The following is a 22,135-nucleotide window of genomic DNA, read 5'->3' as shown; positions in this document are numbered from 1 at the left end:
GACACTCTCACAGACACTCTCACAGACACTCTCACAGACACTCTCACAGACACAGACACACACAGACACACACAGAGCTCAGAAAAGCCCACAGACCCACACAGAACACATTCACTCTCACACACGTGCATGCATACATCACTCAGAAAACATGCATGTTCTAATGAGATCCTGCTGGTCTGATTACTGGGATTCAACTTAGGCTAAGATTTATAGCTACAAATCAACAGTGGCTGTGCTGCTACAAACGGCAAAAAACCACTCCACTCTACCATTAAATATACATTTTCAAGAGACAACACAGGATATAATTTCTTACAGTTGGTGTATTCTCATAACATTGGGTTCTTATCTCAGGCTGAGGTTTCAGGTGTGTGTGTGTGTGTGTGTGTGTGTGTGTGTGTGTGTTTGAGCAAATAAATGTATTCCTTGTGAAGTACTGTTTTGCTCTTGTATTAATTCCTAAATGTACCTTTAGATAGAAAGTGCAAAGGTTATGCCTGTAGTTTACATGACAGTTTGTCCTATCTTTGGTGTGAGCAAAACCTCCAAAAACACGGTTTTAATTTGTACACCCGTACAGAACCATGTTACCTCTACGTGACCTTTACAAATCAGCGGGACTCATTGTGCATGCAAAGTTATGCACAAAACTTGATCAAAAGCAAATCAAGGCACTGCCTAAAAATACATTTTTTGTAATGAATATGCAAATACACCGAAGTACCTCCGGTAACCTAACAACCCATTAGACGCAGTTTTCATAACTTGAATGGTTTCAGATTTCAGACGACAAAAGTGTTTTCACTCCAGTCTTTGAAGGTTTTTCTCCCCACTGGTGTTTTTATCTTGTGTGCTTGTCATCAAGGGGGTTCAGGCCTAGTGTTTGCCCTTTCTTATCCCTTCTGTCACTCTTTAAATAGTCTTCTGTATAAATCGCGACACGAATCACACTGAATGGAAGTGAAAATTGAAAGTGCACTTACCTTGGGGAACAAGGCGGCCATTTCCGTCACAGCAACATGTATTCTCTCTGAGCATGGTATAAAGCTGCAGGACAGGGGGCGTGGGGGAGAAAGGTTAAACCAGGAAAACGCTCTCTGCTCACGCTGGGGTTAGTACAAAAACTCACATCAGGGGAGGAGTTAGCAAGCAAACTTTCGCCCTGAAACCTCCAAATATTCCTATAAAAAAAAAAATCTATCTGATGTGTGCAGTGAAGGCTGGGTCACCTAAATAGTATTTCTACCTATGCTAATTTGCAAATAAAATTGATTAAAACTATTTTTCATCTACAGATCACTGAATACACTTACAGTATGTACACTACAACACTATTCTTTCATTCCGGACACACAACAACAAAATAAAAAAATGATACTCTGGCAATTGCTAATTTTCTAAGAAACAAACCGCTATTTATCCGAAACAATTGCTATTCTAAGCAAATTCAGAACAAATACCTGGAGTATTAGAAACCATCAGAGCCTCATGGGTTTGCTGTATGGGCGTTTGGACGGATGCGTTTTTGTATACAAAACAGAAGATAGATGACTATAAATATGAACTATAAAGATGGTCAGAGGGGGAGGGGGGAGTAGACAATGACAAAGAATCTGGAGCTTGTATGTGAAAGGCAGCGGCCAAAATGACATTTCAATTTTCCCAGAGTTCCCTTCACCCTTTAAGGCAAGGGTGTCAAACTGAATTCCCAGGGGGCCCGCAGTGTCTGCAGGTTTTTGGGGTTTCCTTTCAATCAGCTGTCAATTAAGGCCTCCGGAACAGAAGGAGTGTCGATTCTTTGGCCAATCAATGACTTAAATGCACCACAGGTTCGGAGAACAACCCGAACAACCAGCAGACACTGCGGCCCTCCAGGACTGGAGTTTGACACCTGTGCTTTAAGGCGTGAGATTATAAACACGTGATCAGAATGTTCTTAACTGAGCATTCTAATGCTGATGTCACAATCATGACTGGCAGCTGAAAATTCCAGAACGTGGACTTCGGAATTTCCAAACCTACCGACTACTCTTCAGAGGGTTAAACACAGAAAACCACCTTTTTTCCTCCCCCAAATTTAAATTTTTCCCCAAATTTAGTAATTGAGCGCTAAATGGGGCATAGTTCGAGACAAAGAGCCCACATAGTTTGACACGGCCGCGGTGCGTGAAGGGGTCCGTTGTCGTCGCCCCGTTGGCACGCCCGCACTCAATGCCATGTTCGAGCGGTCCCGATGACTCAGTCCCCCACCCCCCGCCCCACAGCATGTCTCAGAGGCCCTATTGTTAGCAGGGCCGCGGCCTTTCACTCCCGGCCCAGCGGAGAGAGAGAGAGCGAGAGGAGAGACTGTGCCTGTTCCTGGGAGGCAGGGACAGAGGCCAGAGTACCAGGAGGCTGAGACGGCCTGCCGGAGCCCCAGGGCCGGCTGCAGGGAGGGGGCCTTCTCCGCCCAGGGCACCAGGGTGCTGAAGCAGCCCAGGCTGTGCCTGAGCTTCCGCACCCCCTCCCGCTCGGAGGATCTGCTCCGGGGCGGGGGAGGGCCAGGGAGGCGCGGGAGGAGGAGGAGGAGGGGGAGGAGGGGGCGGGGAGAGAGGGAGACAGAGAAACAGAGAAGGTGAAATCATAGGGGGGAGGTGACAAACGGAAAACTGTCAAAGGGGGGGGGGGGGGGGGGGGAGGAAAAATATAGGAGAAAGCAAAACGGAACGCTATGCGAGGGAAAGAGAAATAAAAGGGCGTTAGCGACGCGTCTGGAGACATGGAGATGAGAGCGGAAGGCTGGGCGGGGTGACCCGTGAGGGGGCCTGGAGTCGGGAGGCCAGGGCAGGGTGGAGATGAGCAGATGGTGAGGGTGGGGCAGAGAGGCGGCCACGCTGGGATTGGTGAGGCCAGCTCCGATGTCACGGGCGGCGTCCTGCGAGGGCGTTCTGCGTGGGCGGGCTCCTCGTGTCTCTCCCCGCCCGGACCCTGCTCACCTCTCGTGCTTGTTCTCCTGCGCGGCCCGCAGCAGCTCCTGGATGTTCTTGGTGATCTGCTCCGTCTTGCGGATCACGTCCTCCGTGCTGGGCAGGGTGGGGTCCGGCTCCGCCTCCAGGTCGTCCAGCTCCGGGATGGAGCCCTCGCCCTGCCAGCCGCTCGACCGCAGCCTGCTCCTCCTGACCAGGCTGCACACGCACACGCACACACACACGCACACGGACACGCACAGACACACGCACGCGCACAGACACACGGACACGGACACAGACACACGCACAGACACACGCACAGACACACGCACAGACACACGCACAGACACACGCACAGACACACGCACAGACACACGCACACGCACAGACACGCACACGCAGACAGACAAACATGGACGGACAGAAGAACACACACACGGACACACACACAGTCAAATGCCATACACAGGGACCTTGGTCTCGCACAGTAAAAAGCTTTTAGAATGATCATTTAAAAAATATATTTCAACTCCCCCAATTCTAAGCCCTTACATTAGACGGCATGGTAAAGTGAAAATGACACTTGTGACCTGGCCTTAATGAATTAATTAAGGTCAACATCACAGTCCAGGAGAATGAATTACTGAAGTAGAGAGTATAATCCTGACAACACCCTGAAGGGAGCAACCGGACGACAGACACGGGTTTTTGGTCCGAACCCCAGGTAGGTACCGTTGTGCACTAGAACGTTTTCTTTTTTAAAAGCCCTACCCCGAATCCTCCAGCTCAGCATCGTTGGCAGTGTTGTCATAGTCACTGTCCGGCATGCTGCCCTGTTTTTCCAGTTTGGACGCCTAAAAGCGGGAAAAAAAAGAGAAAAAAAAGTAATAGGAACCACCACAGTTTACACAAAGATCTCAAGCGCAAACCAACCAACACAGAAGAAATGCTGCAGATATTGGCCAAGTTTAGCTGTTTTTATGCAAAGTCGTGTACTTGAACCATAGACCCTCTATAATTCTGGTAATATGTACACTGAAGAAGAGAATTGACCAATTTTGCACCGACTTATTTGTATACGATACCATTCCATTAAATTTAGGCCGTTTAAACTTTCTGCTGAGTTAGACCCATGGTTAAATGAGACCTAGATTGTGGCATGACGATGACCAAAGTAAATGTGAGGACTGAAAGGAGAAAAACACGAGTACTTTGCATGAAACAAGCAAACGAAACCTCAAAGCAAGGCATGGACTCAGTGTCATCGTGGTGAAGCGGTGATGATTTTAATTGGCAGTTAGTCGGAAAAGGTTATCCGGGCGGTTCAAATGGCTTTCGTTTCCTCTCGGACGGGAGAGAACTCAGCGTTCAGACAGAGTTCTGTTATTCAGCGAATCACAGAGATGGTGACGGACCGTAGAGGCCAGCACCCAGACGTAGCGACATGGTGACTGAGGTGCTTTGCCTCCCTCCAAACGGTCTGAACTCCCGAGGGAGCAGGGCTGGCGCGTTGCACGCGGCAGAACCTCAGCACAGAGCAGCGGACGGGACAGGAAACGCGAGGAACCCTGGGAAACAGGGTCACTTTCAGAGCATGCCCACAAGGGCACAGGTCCAGTTTAAACCCAGCCGTAGTTTCAGGGGCTAACAGTCAAATATGCATAAAATCACAACTTCGACTCGTTTTCAGATTCCCAGGTTTGACAAACACTGCTTTTTGGCTGAAAAGCTTAAATTCAACCAGATCAGCCGCTGACCAAGTCAAGGTTATGATGTAATTTGGCTGAAGGTCCATATGCGAGGCTACAGGCCTGTGCTAGTGCAACACTGCCCTGCTTCAGCATGACTCACTCTGCGTTAATACTCTGGGAAACGGGAGACGCTTCGGATGTCATATTTTTATGCGGAGCAGAACAGATTACGGGTCACATGTTTGGCCCCCCCTGCTGTGCCAAGTGTGACTCATCGGGAATAAGAAACCCTGGGATTCCGCACTGCGCTGTGCTGTTAGCGCGCAACGATCGCTATGCACCGTGGCATCCATGCAGATCCCCGTCCCTGGGAAACAGGGCAGGGAGGTGCATTCACAGCGGAGAGCGCCTCAAGCAGCTGCAGACACCACACACACATACGTACCCTTCCTCTGTACCCAAGTGTGTACACACTTACTCACACACACACTGTCACACACACTCACACACACTCACACACTCTCACACACTCTCACACACTCTCACACACACTCTCACACACACTCTCACACACTCTCACACACTCTCACACACTCTCACACACTCTCACACACTCTCACACACACACACTCACACACACTCACACACTCACTCTCACTCTCACTCTCACTCTCACTCTCACTCTCACTCACACTCTCACACACACTCTCACACACACTCTCACACACTCTCACACACTCACACACACTCTCACACACTCTCACACACACTGTCACACACACTGTCACACACACTCTCACACACACTTTCTCACACACACTCTCACACACTCTCACACACTCTCACACACACTCACACACACTCACACACTCACACACACACTCCTCTACTCCTCTTCAGCTCTGTGGGGGGAAGGGGCCACACAGCACCACACAGCACAAGCCCAGAAAACAGGAGTCACGTTTCTGGGTTGTCCGTCCAGGTTATACGAGCAGGGCCAGGGGGTCACAGGGATTCGCTCCCGAACGCAGACCGACCGCGCGCTCGTTAGGGGGGCGGCTCAGGGATGGAGGATCCTGGGTAACTAGAGAGGCGCGTCGTGTTACCGCAGCGTGTCAACATGCAGAGAGAGACAGTCGGGTTATACCTGTGCGTCCAGGTTCACGGCCATCAACGTGCAGGTCACACAACATTTGTTTAATGCTCCGGGCGACAGACAGGAGTGCGTTAATACTTTTTGCTGAGGACAACAACCAGTGTCTACATCGGGCAACGTTCTGCGATTTCAGTCGAGTGACACTACCGCTGGACCATAAAGCCAGAATGCACAACCCAACACTGGAACCACAGCAAAACCCAACACTGGAGCCAGAGGGCATAGCCCAGCACTAGAGCTGGCTGGGGCTGGAGCAAAGGAATCTGGGTACTGAAGACACATTCAATGAGTTTGACCCAGTTTTGGGTCAAACAGGGCCTGCTTTGGGTCAGGATGGACCTATTGTGGGTTGAGAGGGGCTAGTTTTGGCTCAAGAGGACCCTGTTTTGAGTCGGCACAGCACTGCACAATAACCCAGCACTGGAGCCGCAGCATAACCCAGCACTGGAGCTGACGCGTTCAAGAAGGCAAACGTTCGCAGCGAACTACGTTTGCAGCAAAGAGTATCTGTTGAAGGATTGACGCACATCTGGCTAGGGCAGGAGAGGGGGATTCTTGGTAAGTCACTGGTATTCAATGCGTTTGAAATGTAATAAAATGTCAGGGGGAGAAAACAAAAAAATCAAGAGATACAAGGACAATTAAATGAAAATGCTAAAAACCAGCCGGGCATGTAAATCCATGTTATCAGAAAAATAAAAAGCGTGACGAATGTTTGATGAAAACTGCGGTGCTTTAGAAAGTCTAAACCAGCTGATGTGTCAATGGCAGGGTTCCTGATCAACGCTGTGGTCAGGTCTCCACGGCTCCTCCAGCTCTCACGATGACCCGGACTGCGTGCGGCCATTTCATACACGCACGCGACAACTTCTCCAGCAAAGCCAGGGCTTAATACAGACAAGTAGACGTCACAGGTCACGAAGAGCGCTTGTTAATTTGGGCCCGTTAATCCGCTCCGAAACGGTCAGAAGAGAAGACACAGCTCGCAGCCTCAGTTCAGAGACGCCGTATTCTGGGGAGGTAACAGTGAGCTCTGGAGGATGGAGGGGCAGAGAGCAGGAGAGACGGAGAGGTGGAGAGACGGAGAGGTGGAGGCAGCCCAGGAGGTGACAGAGGGGTGACTCTCATGCAAAGGGGCCGGGTGGGGTGGGGTGGCGAAGGAGGTGGCAGGAGGCGGCGGGAGGCGTCCCCGCCGGGACCGGATCGAACGAGGTGGTACTTAACCCTCTGTGTGCTCTCGTCCCGTGACCAGGACAGGGTGGTAGGGAAGGAGGGGAGGGATGCGGAGGTGGTCACACAAGCCCCTCTCCCGATCTAGAAAGGGTTCAAACCAAATTAAAAGAAAAAAAAAGAAAAAAAACTAAAGAAAAGAAAAGAAAAAAAGAAAATCCCCTAAAAAAAAAACACAACCAATGGGGAAAGTAGATGAAGGATCTCCCAGGGACTGATGGATCAGCTAGCCCAGGGCTGCCCCAGACTGCTCCTGGAGATCCAGTGACCTGTAGGCCGGTGCTACTCAACTCCACGTCCTGCGGGCCGCGGCGTCTGCAGGCAACCGCGCGCTACACCGCCCGATTTCACTCATCATTTTACCTGCTTGGTTCAGATAATAAGCTAATCGGTGAGATCAGGCGGTGGAGCGCACGGTTGAGGCTAAAGTCTGCGGACACTGTGGCCCGCACGACGTGGAGTTCAGGAGCGCTGCTGTACGCTGCCACTCCAACCCTAACAAAGCACACCTCACTCAACCAGCTGGCGATCTCATTGAGCTCCTGATGAGTAGAATCGGGTGTGCCAAATTAGGGTTTGAATGAACACCTGAAAGGTGGTAGATCTCCAGGAACAGGGTTGGACAGCTCTGAGCTAGCCCCGTTGGCTGTTCCGCGGAGCCGAGGCTGATCCTAGATCAGTGCCAGGGGCCAACAACACATCAGAACTGGAACAAAGGATGTAAATAAACACAAACACAAACAAAAAAAATGAACATACACCACAGACAGAACATGAATGGAATGTGATATGCGAGGGTATGAAAATGGAATGAGTAAATCTCATTAAGAAAAAAAGAAACCTAGCTTCAAATTCTCTCAGTATTTAAAGATGTAGCTGTATTCAGTGTTATGTGACAAATAGTCTGTGATTCATTCATTTCCACTGATTCAGAAAGACTAACCCTTCAGAAAAAAGTCAAAACGTTTCCACGACATATGCTGAAATATCCTGAAAACCTAATTTCTCTCCTGTGCGCTCCCAACGGCGGTGAAAATGAGTGGCTCAGCAGATGAACACAAACAGAGATGACCTTCTGACGACAAAAAGAAAGGACAAAAGCAATGAAATACTTGGAAAAACAATGTTTAATACTAATTTGAAATGGGTGTACAAACCTTCACAATACTTCAGATATTGTCAAGCTCTCAGTTTACAGCAGAAACACATTTTTTTGGTTCACCCCTTTTTTCTCTCAGAGTTTTTGTTTTTAATTATAATTTTTCCTGGCGTTGTCGGGCGATTGAAACCTGAAGGGTTTAGATAAACGGGGGGGGGGGTATTGTGAAAGTGGAGACGCTGGGCACCCCTGTCCCAAGTGGGGAGGGAGAGGGGGGCCCCTCGTGCTCCTCTCGGGAGAAGGCGGGACGGGACTGGCTGTGCGTCTGACCGACAAGCTGGGCATTGTCTCATGGGCTGACACCGGTCACCGTTAGCGCCCGCGGCGGGCTAACCGGCCGCTCATCTCTATTCACTCATTTCTACGTCACAGAAACAGAGACGACAACCAGGGGGGGGAAGGGGGGGGGGGAAACAGCTGCAAGAAGGAGGGAAGGAGAGGAGTGGAGGGGGGGGAAAGAATAGAAACGAAAGGAAAACTTTTGAGACTGGAGACGTAGAAAGGAAAGAATGGCAAAAGGCTGATTTTGCAGGTTTTTTTTTTTACTTACATGAGGCGGGAAGGGCTGCAGACTGGGGAGGCCCTCCTCGGGGTACGGGGTCTCTCCCTTGGGGAGATAGGGCTTCAGGCCAGAGCCAGTCTCATACATAGACATGGGCCGCCCGCCCCGCCCGGACGCCCGGCGCTTCAGGGCCGCGGGGGAGGAGGGGTCGGGGTACTCGGACGCGCCCGGGACCTGATAGATACTGGCTGTGACCTGCCGCCTCAGAGACGAGTTCTCGCTTTGCAGAGAATGCAGCTGGAAGAGACGTTCAGCAATACGCTAAGAAGGGCTTTTCAGCAGTGAGCCCTCTCTGGTCTGCCCCTGTCCTGTCCTTCGCTGGTCTGCCCCTGCTCCTGTCCTGTCCTTCGCTGGTCTGCCCCTGCTCCTGTCCTGTCCTTCGCTGGTCTGCCCCTGCTCCTGTCCTGTCCTTCGCTGGTCTGCCCCTGCTCTGGTCTGCTCTGGTCTGTCCTGGTCTGTCCTGGTCTGTCCTGGTCCGTTCTGGTCTGGGGTTTAGAGCAGTAACCGTATGTGTAGGGCAGTGGTCCTCACTCCTGGTTCTGGAGAACCGCAGAGTGTGTTGGGTTTTGTTGGTACTCAGAACTTAATTGTTCAATTAAAGCAGGCAACCCTTTAAGTCGCAAGAGTGCCATATCACACTGAAGCGTAACAGTAAAGTCCCTAGACTCTTGACCTTATACCTTTTCAACCCATCAAAATGGCTGCTATACTGTTGTTTTGAGCCCCTATTAAAACCTACTAAATGTTCTCAACCAAAACCATTTGGTGATCTGGGTGGAGCCACTTCATGCGTTTGGGATTGAAAGGGTTAATTACAGTTTCTTGGGTCTGAGTCAGTTGCTGATATTGGGGCAAAAAAACAAAAAACCAGCACACCCTGCGGCTCTCCAGCACCAGGAGTGAGGGCCAGTGTTGCCGATCAACTGGTGTTATTTGTGCAAATCTCTGTGGTGTTCAACTTCCAACTAAAAGCAGGGTTCGATTGGAGAACCAATGGAATCAAATCATACCCCCCCCCCCGCACCTCCCCCGATTTAGTCCAAAATGTAATCGCTATTTGATACTTTTGTGTAAAAGCAACATCCTCTCCTCTAGTGTTACACATGCTGAGCGACAAAAAAAATGTTCAAGCACAGCAAAAACGTCAAGCCAGCAAAGCAAGCAAAGCAAGCAAAGCAAGCAAAGCAAGCAAAGCAAGCAAAGCAAGCAAGCAAAAAGTGCAAGCAGGCAAGCCTCACATTTCAGACACGACTTCTGTGGGAGATTACAGAGGGGACACGGGACAGACACCAGCCCAGCAAGGCGCAGGCAGTGACAGGGTAGGGAGCATTCAGAAGAGGCCTGGTCCACCAGGGACTGAATGTCCAAGAGGAAGTGGGAAGTTATCAGCAATGGTTAAATATTACGGCAACAATGACCCGGTACGAGACGTGGCGGTCCACTGAACCGTGGTCGCGACAGAACTGGAAGGGAAATGGATTCGGTTTCGCTGAGATGTAACCGTCAGAGGCCAATTCAGTCACAATGGAGGTTTTTTTGGTCAGCCACACGTTCAACACAATGCCAGCCCACACAGCTAAATCTCATAACCGAGGACAGCCCGTGTGAGACCGTGGGGAACATTTTAGTGCATTTAGTCAAAACTAGCTCAGTCCTGTGCCAAAATCAGGCAATTGTTTTTTTTTTGGGTTTTTTTAGGAGACTGACTCCACTCAGCAAGGAAATTACATTTAAGTCACAAATTGCCATTGTCCCAGACGTAGTCTTAAAGACTTTTGTTCCGTGACCTGCAGGGGAACATTGCGGTTTCCAGTCACACAGAAAAACTGGATAAAAATCCTCAAGTTCAAAATTAATGTTCACAGCAAATATGTGTAACACTAACCAACACCCTGACACACAATATCCAATACACTCCTGTCAAGAGACGTCCGGTAGCCACAACAGAAGCTCAAGAACAGCTCCGGTTTCAGCGAGGACGAGAAAAACGCAGATCTGATTCCACACTGGTTCAATGTCGCCCTTTTAATGGTGCATGCATGCATGCGTGCGTTTAGAACTCATTACTTTTTCAACATCTCTTGAGCTGTTCAGGACTCCCATTACAAGCCTACTTTTACTTTTGGCCTTATTAAACTGAGAGCCTGTCATGAAGGAACAAAAAACGGAAGCTTAGACTTCCCCCTTTTTCAGGTAATATTAACGCACATGTGCACATGTGGAAAGTCCCAAATAATTTACTACTCTGCCACTGCTCGCGAACAAGACAGTTCTGTACCAATGTATGCAAGTTAATGAGGCGTGTTTAGCATCCACCGGAGGAAATGAGGCTCGACCCCTCCAACACTGATATTTCCCGCATCCTTTGATGCTCATTCCTAGAGCTGAAACCACCAAAATTTAAAAACCAAAAAAAAAAACCAAACAAAAAAAAAAACCAAACAAACAAAAAAATAAACATTTTGAACATTCACTGTGCGACTGACACTTTGCGTTGTGAAGGCAAAGCTACACCGTAACAGTCTTTTACTGCAAACACTGCGGGTCCTGAATTCAACGCGTAACAGTTACGTAAGCTTGCGTGGGTCAAATTAATCCCAAACACTTATATTACTACAGCAGTATTTGTAGTGATGTTACTATAACAAAAACAAAAACAAAAACAAAACAAAAAAATAAAAACAATTGAAACAAAAGAAGCATTGTTCTAGAAACATCTCTAAAGGAGAATGGGTTAATGTTGCATATGTTTAACACTGAAAGAAGAAGAAATCCGGGATTGGTTTTTCCCCTATGGGCTCAGGTCCATACTGTGTGGACGGGTGTGCTAACTGGGAGTACAGTCCTGTCTGAGGTGGAAGCTGCAGATAAGCCCTCAGTTAGCCCCGTCCGGGCGGCGGGGGACGGAGCCGGGGCCCCTGGCCTGTGTCGGGCCCCTGGCCCCTGGTTAAGTGCCTGTGTTAGTGCCCTGGTGCCGGGTCTGGGGCGGTACCTTTTTCTGCATAAAGCGCAGCTCGTCGCTCAGGTTGCTGTTGACCCTCATGAGCTGCTGGATCTTGGCCTCGGAGGCGCTCAGCGCGTTCTTCACCTCCAGGAACTCCTGCACCGTGATGGGCCCGTCCGACAGGTCCGAGTCCACACTCTGCGGGGGGCAGAGGGGTTTCACCGCAGCGGTCAGGGGACTGAGCTCCTGACAGGGGTTTCACAGCAGCGGTCAGGGGACTGAGCTCCTGACGGTAATGTCGGGGGTTCAATTCCCAGTTTGGATTTATTCATTTTTATTATTATTTTTATTTATTTATTAGGGACAGTGCACATTAAATCAACAGTTTCAGTTTCCACATCAAAGTAAATGTGCCATAACTAAGTGGATAAGCTGTACAGCAGTAGAATTCTAAAAAATAACTAATACATACCTAATGAAGTGCTCACTGAGTATATTTAGGGCCTGGCATAAATGGTTTAGGGCCTGTAGCGTAGTGGTTAAGATTGGGCCCTTGAGCAAGGCCCTTAACCCTGCATTGCTCCAGGGGAGGATTGTCTCCTGCTTAGTCTAATCAACTGTACGTCGCTCTGGATAAGAGCGTCTGCCAAATGCCATTAATGTACTGTAATGTAATGTAATGTAATGTAATGTACTGTACTGTACTGTAATGTAACGTACTGTACTGTACTGTAATGTAACGTAATGTAATGTAATGTAACGTACTGTAATGTAATGTAATGTACTGTACTGTAATGTAATGTACTGTAATGTAACGTAATGTAACGTAATGTAACGTAATGTAGAAAATGACCCGGCGCTGTACCTTGGTCCGGTCCCCGGTGCCGGACGGCGGCTCCTGGTCGGTGTCCTCGTCCGACGCCACGCTGTCGTAGTCGGGCTGGTCCACGTCCTGGCCCTCGCTCCCGTGCCGGCTGCCAACGCCCCTCAGGATCAGTTCCACGTTTTCTAGAAGACAGGCACGCGGAACGTTGTGGTCAGCACCCCTGAGCCCCGTCCGCTGCGGAGGGAGGCGCGCGACGCGGCGAACGGCGCCGGTACCTTTCGGACTGGCGACAGAGTTCCCCTGCTGCCGGCGTTTGGCGTCGCTCAAGATGTCGATGACCAGCGTGGCGAACTCGTGCGCGTTGAACCGCGCCAGCTTCTGCCGGCCCTGCGGCGGGGAAAAAACACAGAGTTATAAAGAAATGAGATTAGACTGATGACGTTAGTTCTCTCGGCAGTCATAACTCACTGCGGATGCAACCTCGATTATATTTTCCTCCAATCGGCAAACGACCAAAACGTTTACAATCTAAATTTAATCACACTCAAACGTCAACAAAAAAAAGATGAATGCCCAAACTCATAACATGTTTCCTGCTTCTTTGTAGTGCAGATAGAGCACTTCCCTTTTAGTCAATTTGAAACCCTTTGAAGAGAAGGTTTTTTTTGGGGTTTTTTTTTATTGATTCATGATACTCAGTCAGTGTTCTAGAACCCCACTGCTTTCGGTCTCCAGTAGCGACCATTGCATCAGCAGTAGGATGTTCAGGCAAGAACAGTGTAATCGGCATGGTGCAGGGTTAAAGGGTTTAAAAGACTCGCCTGGTTCCTTGTTGACGAATATTCGGGGTTCACTGGGAGGAAAGGCACGACCGTGGTTTCCGTGACCAGGGTGCTGTGGTTCTGAGTGGCCAGCCACACTGACAACAGAGCAGAGATTAATCACTTCACACACCCGACTCATCCTTCTCCTTTACACACACCTCACGTTTCAGCTCTGCACTGTCCTTGTAATGTTGGCGAACGCCCTCTCAAATCCGTGTTCCGGGGGCCTGTCAAATTTGGATTTTTAATGAGGAATGCAAATTCCCCCGGCGGGGCTGCCAAAGATCTGAGTGAACTTCGGAGATCCGACTCAACATGACCCAGCAAACGGGACTCGGGGAGAAAACAAGCCTTCTTTTGAGCCGGAATAAAATAAGTATCGATTTTTGCTTTCCTTTCATGTCCCTCCCCGTGGCATTTGGCCGAAGCCAATTAGCCGGCGCATGAATGGCTGCACTGTGCTACTTTAACGCTCCAATTATCGCTCCACTCCCATCGCATAAGAGAATTTGCCGGAATGCTAAATTGTCTTATCGAGTTACAGAAAATGCTTTTCACAGCGGACCCTGAGCAAGACGCTCGGAGGTCTCGGGCCGACGGGGAAGGGCTGGACCGTTTCACGGCCCGGGCGAGCTCCCGGGTTTCACTCACCGGCGTCCGTCTCTCGCCTGTCTACCTCGTCGTACACGTCCATGGCCAGCTCCTCGAACAAGTGATTACTGAGCTGTGAAGGGAACGGAGAAACGCTTAAAGACGCTGACAATGCGCATATCGCGGCGTGTTGTTTTGGGGGGTTTCAGCGGCTTTACTGGCGGAGCGAGGCAAAGGCATTTCACACGAGGAACAGGCTTACACATCTCTCAGACCGGGGCTTTAAGGAGCTCACATTTTCCATCCGGAAGTTTCTTTATTAGCTCAGAATGGATTTCCTCCAGGAAGCTGCAGTGATTTTCTTTGTGCTAGTGTGTTGGCATAATGAGTTTTCCACACCACAACATTTTCACTTTTCAGAGAATTAAACCTTCACTTTTTATTCTGCATCCTATTAGAAGTTTGCAGCTGGCAATTTGTTTTCTGCATTAAAATCCACTTATTGCCCATAATCTTACAATTCAAATACCATTTCCCTCAAAGGGTTCACCAGCTTATCCTGCTTGTATGGATTATCCAACAACACGTCATTGAGGTTTTGAAAATATAAAATACAAAATACTTACAGATTGGAGTTTTTTCTTAGCAGCTTTGGCCAGTTCTGATAAATCCAGACTGCTGGAAATAAAAAAATAAAAACGTTGCACTTCTGAAGCAAAACCAGAAAAGGCATCTTAAAGCCTGTACTTCAGGGTATACTTACATGTTCCTAATCCATTAAAAGCGTGCAACAAAAACAGAGATGGCAAGGATTAAAAAGGACAGGATATGTACGCATGTTACAACATTTATGTACAAGGGGATTAACCGCAAGTCCAAAAATAAACAGCACAGATTAGGATAGTCACAGCGCTTGAAACGCCACATCTTTTGACCAGGGGCGTATATCACGAAGCAGGATTACAAAGTTATAGCTGAATAAATTCACCGAGTAAAACCCGGAACAGCTGTTTTCACTTCAGGCTATACTGCAGTTTTGGACGGGTTCAGGGTTTTACTCTACGGACGTATCCAGCTATCTCAGTCATCCTGATTTATGACCCCCCCCCCCCCCCCCCGCCCCGCCCTGAACACAGGAGAGATGAAAACAGAATGTGCACAGGAGGGCGAAGGCAGGTATGGCTGCTGACCCAGAAACCTGCCCGGACAGGTAAGGGGAATTTGGCGGCCCGTCGTCTCCCGCTATCGCCAGGGAAACGGCCCGCCTAGAATGTGCAAGCCTCGACAGAGCACGTGTGGCATCAGATCCTCTGCCGTGTCGAAGCAGGGCCTGTTTTCCTAAACCGGGCGTGTTCCACGCCTGCGGCCACCCTTCCTGCCTGCCGTTTGATGTTCCGTGGTGCGGGCCAACAAAACGCCCGAAAACCGCCAACTCAAAAAGCAGACCTTACCTGTCTGCCATCTGCGGGATGATGAAGTGCTGTCCGCTCTTGTGATCTGAAAGGAAGCCAGGACAGACACGGACGGTGAACAACCAAGAGCCACAGCCGACGGGCACCGTGTCACGTGGCATGGGCCGCGTGCCCCGTCCACCTCACCTGGCTTCCTCCCGCACAGGTAGAACGCTAGCCTATCGGTGAGCTCGTACTGAATTTCCACCAGTCTGTCGGCGAGGTCGTGGTGCCCGGCTTGCCTGGAAGAGACGGGGGGGGCAATCAACAGGGTGGACACTTACAAAGTAGCCGAAGCACTCCCTCCTCCTCCTCACGCCTTCACGAGCATCTCAGTCAGTGATGTTCACTCCCGGCCCTGGAGAGCCTGCTGCTGTCTGCTGCTACTCAGCAGGGCTCTATAATGCCGCCATTTTAGGAGCGACAAAGAATTGATGTGTGCCAACTGGAAAAGTAATTCAGGAGCACATATACTAATTGAGATACATTAGTGTGTTTCTTCATTTTTCAACTCAGAAGTACATGTTCCTTGCTAGAGGAGAGCTCTGCTCAGCACTTAAAGAGATCAATTAAAGCAGTTGATCATCTGACCTGGTTTCTAGGGTCTGAATTGGTTGCTGATATTAAGCCAAAAACAAGAACCAGCAGACACTGCAGCCCACCAGGAAAGAAGATCACTGGTCTACACGTACAAGAGACTCTGAGACACGTAGAATCGCACAACTCTAGCGACCATCCAGAGACAGTCAGACAGGCCTCACCTTGCACAGAGAGACCTCACCTTGCACAGAGAGACCTCACCTCGCACAGAGAGACCTCACCTCGCACAGAGAGACCTCACCTCGCACAGAGAGACCTCACCTCGCACAGAGAGACCTCACCTTGCACAGAGAGACCTCTCCTCGCACAGAGACCTCACCTCACAGAGAGACCTCACCTCGCACAGAGAGACCTCACCTTGCACAGAGAGACCTCTCCTCGCACAGAGACCTCACCTCACAGAGAGACCTCACCTCGCACAGAGAGACCTCACCTTGCACAGAGAGACCTCTCCTCGCACAGAGAGACCTCACCTTGCACAGAGAGACCTCACCTAGCACAGAGAGACCTCACCTTGCACAGAGAGACCTCACCTTGCACAGAGAGACCTCACCTTGCACAGAGAGACCTCACCTTGCATAGTCGATGGGGGTTTTGCCGCTGGAGTCGGGGGCCCCAGGGTCGGCCCCGTACACGGTGAGGAGCTCGGCCTGGGACACCTGCCCCGCCTTGGCAGCCACATGCAGGGGCGTGTTCCCCTTCTCCTGGGACGGGGGGGGAGAAAAGAGCTCTCAGTCTGAGCCCGGAGCCCCTTTGACGCTCACACACAAGGGACAACATTAGCTCAGGAGGTAAGAGCTGTCGTCTCATTGGCTCAGGAGGTAAGAGCTGTCGTCTCATTGGCTCAGGAGGTAAGAGCTGTCGTCTCATTGGCTCAGGAGGTAAGAGCTGTCGTCTCATTGGCTCAGGAGGTAAGAGCTGTCGTCTCATTGGCTCAGGAGGTAAGAGCAGTCGTCTCATCGGCTCAGGAGGTAAGAGCAGTCGTCTCATCGGCTCAGGAGGTAAGAGCTGTCGTCTCATCGGCTCAGGAGGTAAGAGCTGTCGTCTCATTGGCTCAGGAGGTAAGAGCTGTCGTCTGGCAGTCGGAGGGTTGCCGGTTCGATCCCGCCCTGGGTGTGTCGAAGTGACACTACGCAAGACACCTAACCGCCAAATGTTCCTGACGAGCTGGTCGGTGCCTTGCAAGGCGCCATTAGTGTGTGAGTGTGTGTATGTGTGTGTGTGTGTGTGAATGGGTGAATGAGAAGCATTAAATTGAACAGCGCTTGGGATAAAGGCGCTATATAAAATGCACAGGTCGGGGCTTTACCGGGTGGAAGAAGTTGGCCTGGGCTCCCAAGGACAGCAGCCGCAGGCAGGTCTCCAGGTTCCCAGTCCGCACGCTCGAGTGCAGCTGCTGGAGGAGGAAATGAGAACATACGAGTCAAAACAAAACAAACAGATATATATACAAAAAACTCAAAATGGCTCATATGACAAACAAATTATAGCCTTTCCTTCTTAAAAAGAAAAAAGGAAAACAATACGGTATTGCGTAAAATATAAATGATAGTCAAAAACCCAAGAGAACGAAATAAAAACAAAACTCTTGACTGAAAGAAAGGATGAAAGAAAACCAGATGAGGAGACGCTGACGATGAGCGATCGCTGAGCGCGCTTCAGGAGGCTCGGGCCAAACCCGCGCGCGAGTCAAAACGACGCCGTCCCTCACTCAGCCGCCGAGGCTGGGCGCAAATTAAGGCCATATGATGTTTTTAAAAAAATGTTTAAGATCAGACATTTCTCCCGGAGTTGACTGGGGTGAAATCTAACCGCACTCAGAATCTCAACCACACCAATACGAGTGGTAAGCAGGGTAATGAACCCAGATCTGAGAGGAGCAGGGTAATGAACCCAGACCTGAGAAAGGCAGGGTAATGAGCCCAGATCGCAGAGCAGCCCGGGATCTCTCTCACCTTGCTCAGGTCCTTCGCCGTCAAGCTATCGTCATCCCGGCAGGGCATCCGGTGGACGAACGCCAACATCTGATATTTCGCTTTTATGAACTCCGTCTTGTTTGGGCTGGAGGGGAGAGGGAGATGTCAGGGGCACGGGGGGTGAGAAAAGACCCAAATGAAGGAGGCTGTACCTCCAGCATACCCATCCCATCTACAGCAAACACCAGTCCTGTCCCACTGTGACCCTGTCCAACCAGGCCCAACCAGGCCCAACCAGGCCCAACCAGGCCCAACCAGGCCCAACCAGGCCCAACCAGGCCCAACCAGGCCTGAGCCTCAGGGACGCTGCTGAGACAGGACCCCCACACACAGGACCCCCACACAGGACCCCCACACACAGGACCCCCACACACAGGACCCCCCACACAGGACCCCCACACAGGACCCCCACACAGGACCCCACACACAGGACCCCCACAGGACCCCACACACAGGACCCCCACACAGGACCCCCCCACAGGACCCCCCCACAGGACCCCCACACACAGGACCCCACACTCACTGCACTTTGTCCTGGGGGTTGGCCTTGCGCTTGCCGCTCATGACGGACGCGGGGTCCAGCAGGGAGTGCTCCCATATCGAGTTGGCCCCGTTGTTGTAGAGCGTCTGCACCATCTGAGGGAAGCGAAGACGGTGCCATTACACTGCAGGTCTGAAAGGAGCAGACTGCAACACAGCTATGTTACACCCTCTACCAGCAGGCCTGTGACGAATCGCATTTGGGCAACATCCGTAAACAGCTCCCTACGGGAATGATTCGCAGCAAGGCGTTTTTTTGTTTTTTTTGTGGGGGCAAAAAGGCCATTAATTTGTTGCCTCACAGAAATGCCCATCTCTCAATAAAAAGCCTCCCCGTTCAATATGAAGTGCTGCTATTCCGGGACACAATCCATAGCGCTGTTTGAGCGGAGTGCTGGGGTACGCCCCTGAATGGATCAGATGACTCTGCGCCCACACAGAGCCGCTTCAGTGAAGACCGATAATCTGGCTCCGCAGATTCCCCTGCAGCCACGGCCAGGGCCTTATCTCAAGAGTAACAACGCACCGCGATGGAGCCCGAATGGCCGCCTGGTTAAACCTTTCAGGGGCCAGGGCACAAACGTGTGACTGGAATGTGAATGTTCTGAACCCCCTTATGGGTGGATGTGACCTGCGCGTTACATCTCCCTTAACAGACGGATGTGACGCCAGCGTTGTATGTGATTATATGACTGTGACACATGCCAGTTGAAATGCATTGTGATTCCTAGACCTTTCCATGGGTTCTCTATAGGGCGCCTTAGTCCATAATGGATTATCTGGACACTCTAATGCTGACATCACAATCGCTGTGGGTGAAGCTGTGGAGTTCTAGTTTTGGAACGAAAAAGAAAGAAAACTAAACATTCCAAAAAAGCCTACTCTTCAAAGGGTTAATATCTGCTGTGGCAGTGTGGAGAAGGAAGGCAGCTATGACCAGGAGCAGTGTGTGCATTCCTGGGTGTGTGTGCGTGTGCGTGGGCGTGGGGGAGGGGACCACTGCACTATGAAGTCACACACTGGCCTCCTCAGCGGTCCGCTGTGATATAATAAGGATATGAAAGGATTAGCCCATCGCCCTGGCAGGGAGGCATGCGGATGGGAGGAGGCCACTGCACAATCAAGTCACACACTGGCCTCTCCCGCAGTGGGTGGTAATAATAATAATTTGAAAGGATTAGCCAATCGCCCTGGCAGAGGGGTGTGTATGTGGGGGAGGGGAGGGGAGGGGAGGGGAGAGGATCTTACTTGTAGCTGGGTGGGGGGCGAGGGCGTGTGCGTCAGGTGGCAGAGAGGTGTGTATGTGGGGGAGAGGAGGGGAGAGGAGGGGAGGGGAGGGGAGAGGCTCTTACCTGTAGCTGGGTGGGGGGCCAGGGCGTGTGGGTCAGGTGGCAGAGAGGTATGTATGTGGGGGAGGGGAGGGGAGGAGAGGAGAGGAGAGGAGAGGATCTCACCTGTAGCTGGGTGGGAGGTCAGGGCGTGTGGGTCAGGTGGCAGAGAGGTGTGTATGTGGGGGAGGGGGAGAGGGGAGGAGGGGAGAGGCTCTTACCTGTAGCTGGGTGGGGGGCCAGGGCGTGTGGGTCAGGTGGCAGAGAGGTGTGTATGTGGGGGAGGGGAGGGGAGGGGAGAGGCTCTTACCTGTAGCTGGGTGGGGGGCCAGGGCGTGTGGGTCAGGTGTCGCACCTGGGAGCTGTGACGGCCGAGGCTGCGGTGGACGCTGCAGCACTCGTCACAGACCAGCACGCCCCGGTTCACCGAGGCCCAGCGAGGCTCTGTGGGAGGGACACAACCGCACCGTTAGCATCCCGCTGCGCTACCATCCCACCGCCGTGCTAGCATCCCGCCGTGCTAGCATCCCGCCGTGCTAGCATCCCGCCATGCTAGCATCCCGCCATGTTAGCATCCCGCTGCGCTGCCATCCCACCGCCGTGCTAGCATCCTGCTGCACTACCATCCCACCGCCGTGCTAGCATCCTGCTGCACTACCATCCCACCGCCGTGCTAGCATCCCGCGTCAATACCGTCAGCGATCAATACACACTCCGGGGCACTTAGGTTATTGGCCCCGCTCGACAGCTCCGGGGCTTCTGAAGGGCAGGGAATCGATGCGCTACAGTAACACGCTCTCCGCAGCGCGGGGGCGATCGATAACGCAGGGACCGTTTTTCTCCTTTATGTCTTTTCAATAGAAACCAGACGGCAGGAGCAGAAAGGAAGCAGAACTGAGCCGCAGACAGGGCTTTCTGGGAAACGCCAGAGAAACGGACGTGCTACGACAGAGAGAGAGAGAGAGAGAGAGAGAGAGACAGAGGGCTTCCGTCCAGGGCAAGGAATCACGGGACACGATTCAGACCGTCTGAGAGCATCTGTCTGAAATTAGACGGCGCTAGCGTTACAACCCGCGGCCTCGCAGAAACAAACATACTGCTGGCACAATGCCCCCCCACTTTCACTTCACAAATAACTACGAGGGGCCTCCACGTCACGGGCTCACTCTCGCTTCATTTAAAAGGGCCATTGTGTTTCAGTAGATATTTATACACCACCCCTGCCGTCTCTGAAAGCCTTGGGCCCTTCGAGGAGAGACTGCCCATCCCTGTTTATCTTCTGCCAAAAGTTCTGCCCTATCCTGCTATTGAGTGAAAATTCATTATCGACCCAGGAACATTCCTGCCTTACTTAGGCTGCGTTGGCCTTCACAGCTTCCACAGGACTGCGTCTCCCATCCCATCGTACCTCTGCCCTCACACCTCACGCCTCGCCACCGGCGTTAAGACGCGGTTTTGAATTCGGGGAGGCCGGCGCCGGGACCGGGTGTCTCGCATACAGAGGCCTCCGGAACCTTCCTCGTGACTGAGGGCGTTGTGTTCGGCCCATCCATTATTCAGCGCCCGTCTGCCCGGCTCTGGCAGCTCGCTCCACTCGGAGCTCAGCTGCGAATGTAGGCCAACCGGAAGGAACTCATTCTCCCAGCATGCCTCAGACACTGTAGTCAAACTCACTTCTTTTTTTTTTTTGCTTCAGGTCCATTTGTCACAGGCTAATGTAATCAGTGTAGTGCACAACCACAACAACAACAACAACAACAACTATTTTTTTTTTCTTCTTAATTGAATGCCGCTAAATGAGAAGTGCTTTTCCCCACCCCTTTCTCGAAAATGACTCTGAACATACCTTTCAACAAAAACGCCCAGGCAGGCGGAGAATGGCGGAGAATAAAACCGCCTTCTCTAGCGCCCGGGATTTCCACACGGCGACCTGCAGCTGCAGCTGCACGGCGGTGCAAAGAGGAAGTGGAGCCGCACATTGCCATATATGGACGGCGTGAAGGCGCCGCGTCGCGGACCAAACGGCTTCCTCTTTCGCTTCAGCGCGCGGAGCACACAAGGAGAGACGCTGTCGCTGGGGACGGCACACCGCCACGGCAACACACCGCCACGGCAACACGCCGCCACGGCAACACGCCGCCACGGCAACACACCGCCACGGCAACACGCCGCCATGGCAACACGCCAACACACCGCCACGGCAACACACCGCCACGGCAACACACCGCCACGGCAACACGGCAACACACCGCCACGGCAACACGGCAACACACCGCCACGGCAACACACCGCCACGGCAACACGGC

General features: G+C 51.5%; 1 protein-coding gene across 11 annotated transcripts in view; it reads right to left on the bottom strand.

The window, feature by feature from the left end:
• git2a (G protein-coupled receptor kinase interacting ArfGAP 2a) overlaps nt 1-22,135 on the bottom strand; it is a 30,578-nt gene that overhangs the window by 3,083 nt on the left and 5,360 nt on the right. For 3 of the 11 annotated variants that reach the window (XM_061260192.1, XM_061260190.1, XM_061260191.1), the window contains 19 exons: nt 20,140-20,273; nt 18,485-18,597; nt 17,941-18,046; nt 17,295-17,381; nt 16,559-16,689; nt 15,533-15,627; nt 15,386-15,431; nt 14,561-14,612; nt 13,995-14,067; nt 13,341-13,438; nt 12,795-12,906; nt 12,559-12,701; nt 11,742-11,891; nt 8,738-8,986; nt 7,023-7,112; nt 3,723-3,805; nt 2,979-3,167; nt 2,391-2,522; nt 987-1,050 (listed from right to left, as the gene is read on the bottom strand). In XM_061260192.1, coding sequence (XP_061116176.1) covers nt 987-1,050; nt 2,391-2,522; nt 2,979-3,167; nt 3,723-3,805; nt 7,023-7,112; nt 8,738-8,986; nt 11,742-11,891; nt 12,559-12,701; nt 12,795-12,906; nt 13,341-13,438; nt 13,995-14,067; nt 14,561-14,612; nt 15,386-15,431; nt 15,533-15,627; nt 16,559-16,689; nt 17,295-17,381; nt 17,941-18,046; nt 18,485-18,597; nt 20,140-20,273 — 2,147 coding nt within the window. The remainder of the gene's footprint in view (nt 1-986; nt 1,051-2,390; nt 2,523-2,978; nt 3,168-3,722; nt 3,806-7,022; nt 7,113-8,737; nt 8,987-11,741; nt 11,892-12,558; nt 12,702-12,794; nt 12,907-13,340; nt 13,439-13,994; nt 14,068-14,560; nt 14,613-15,385; nt 15,432-15,532; nt 15,628-16,558; nt 16,690-17,294; nt 17,382-17,940; nt 18,047-18,484; nt 18,598-20,139; nt 20,274-22,135) is intronic. The other 8 variants (XM_061260193.1, XM_061260194.1, XM_061260195.1 and 5 more) reach the window with 8 other exon arrangements.

The sequence above is a fragment of the Conger conger genome, chromosome 11 (genome assembly GCF_963514075.1).
Source record: "Conger conger chromosome 11, fConCon1.1, whole genome shotgun sequence".
In the NCBI taxonomy this organism is placed as follows: domain Eukaryota; kingdom Metazoa; phylum Chordata; class Actinopteri; order Anguilliformes; family Congridae; genus Conger; species Conger conger.
Note: the sequence above shows the minus strand (reverse complement) of the source record. Positions and strands in the feature narration are given on the sequence as shown.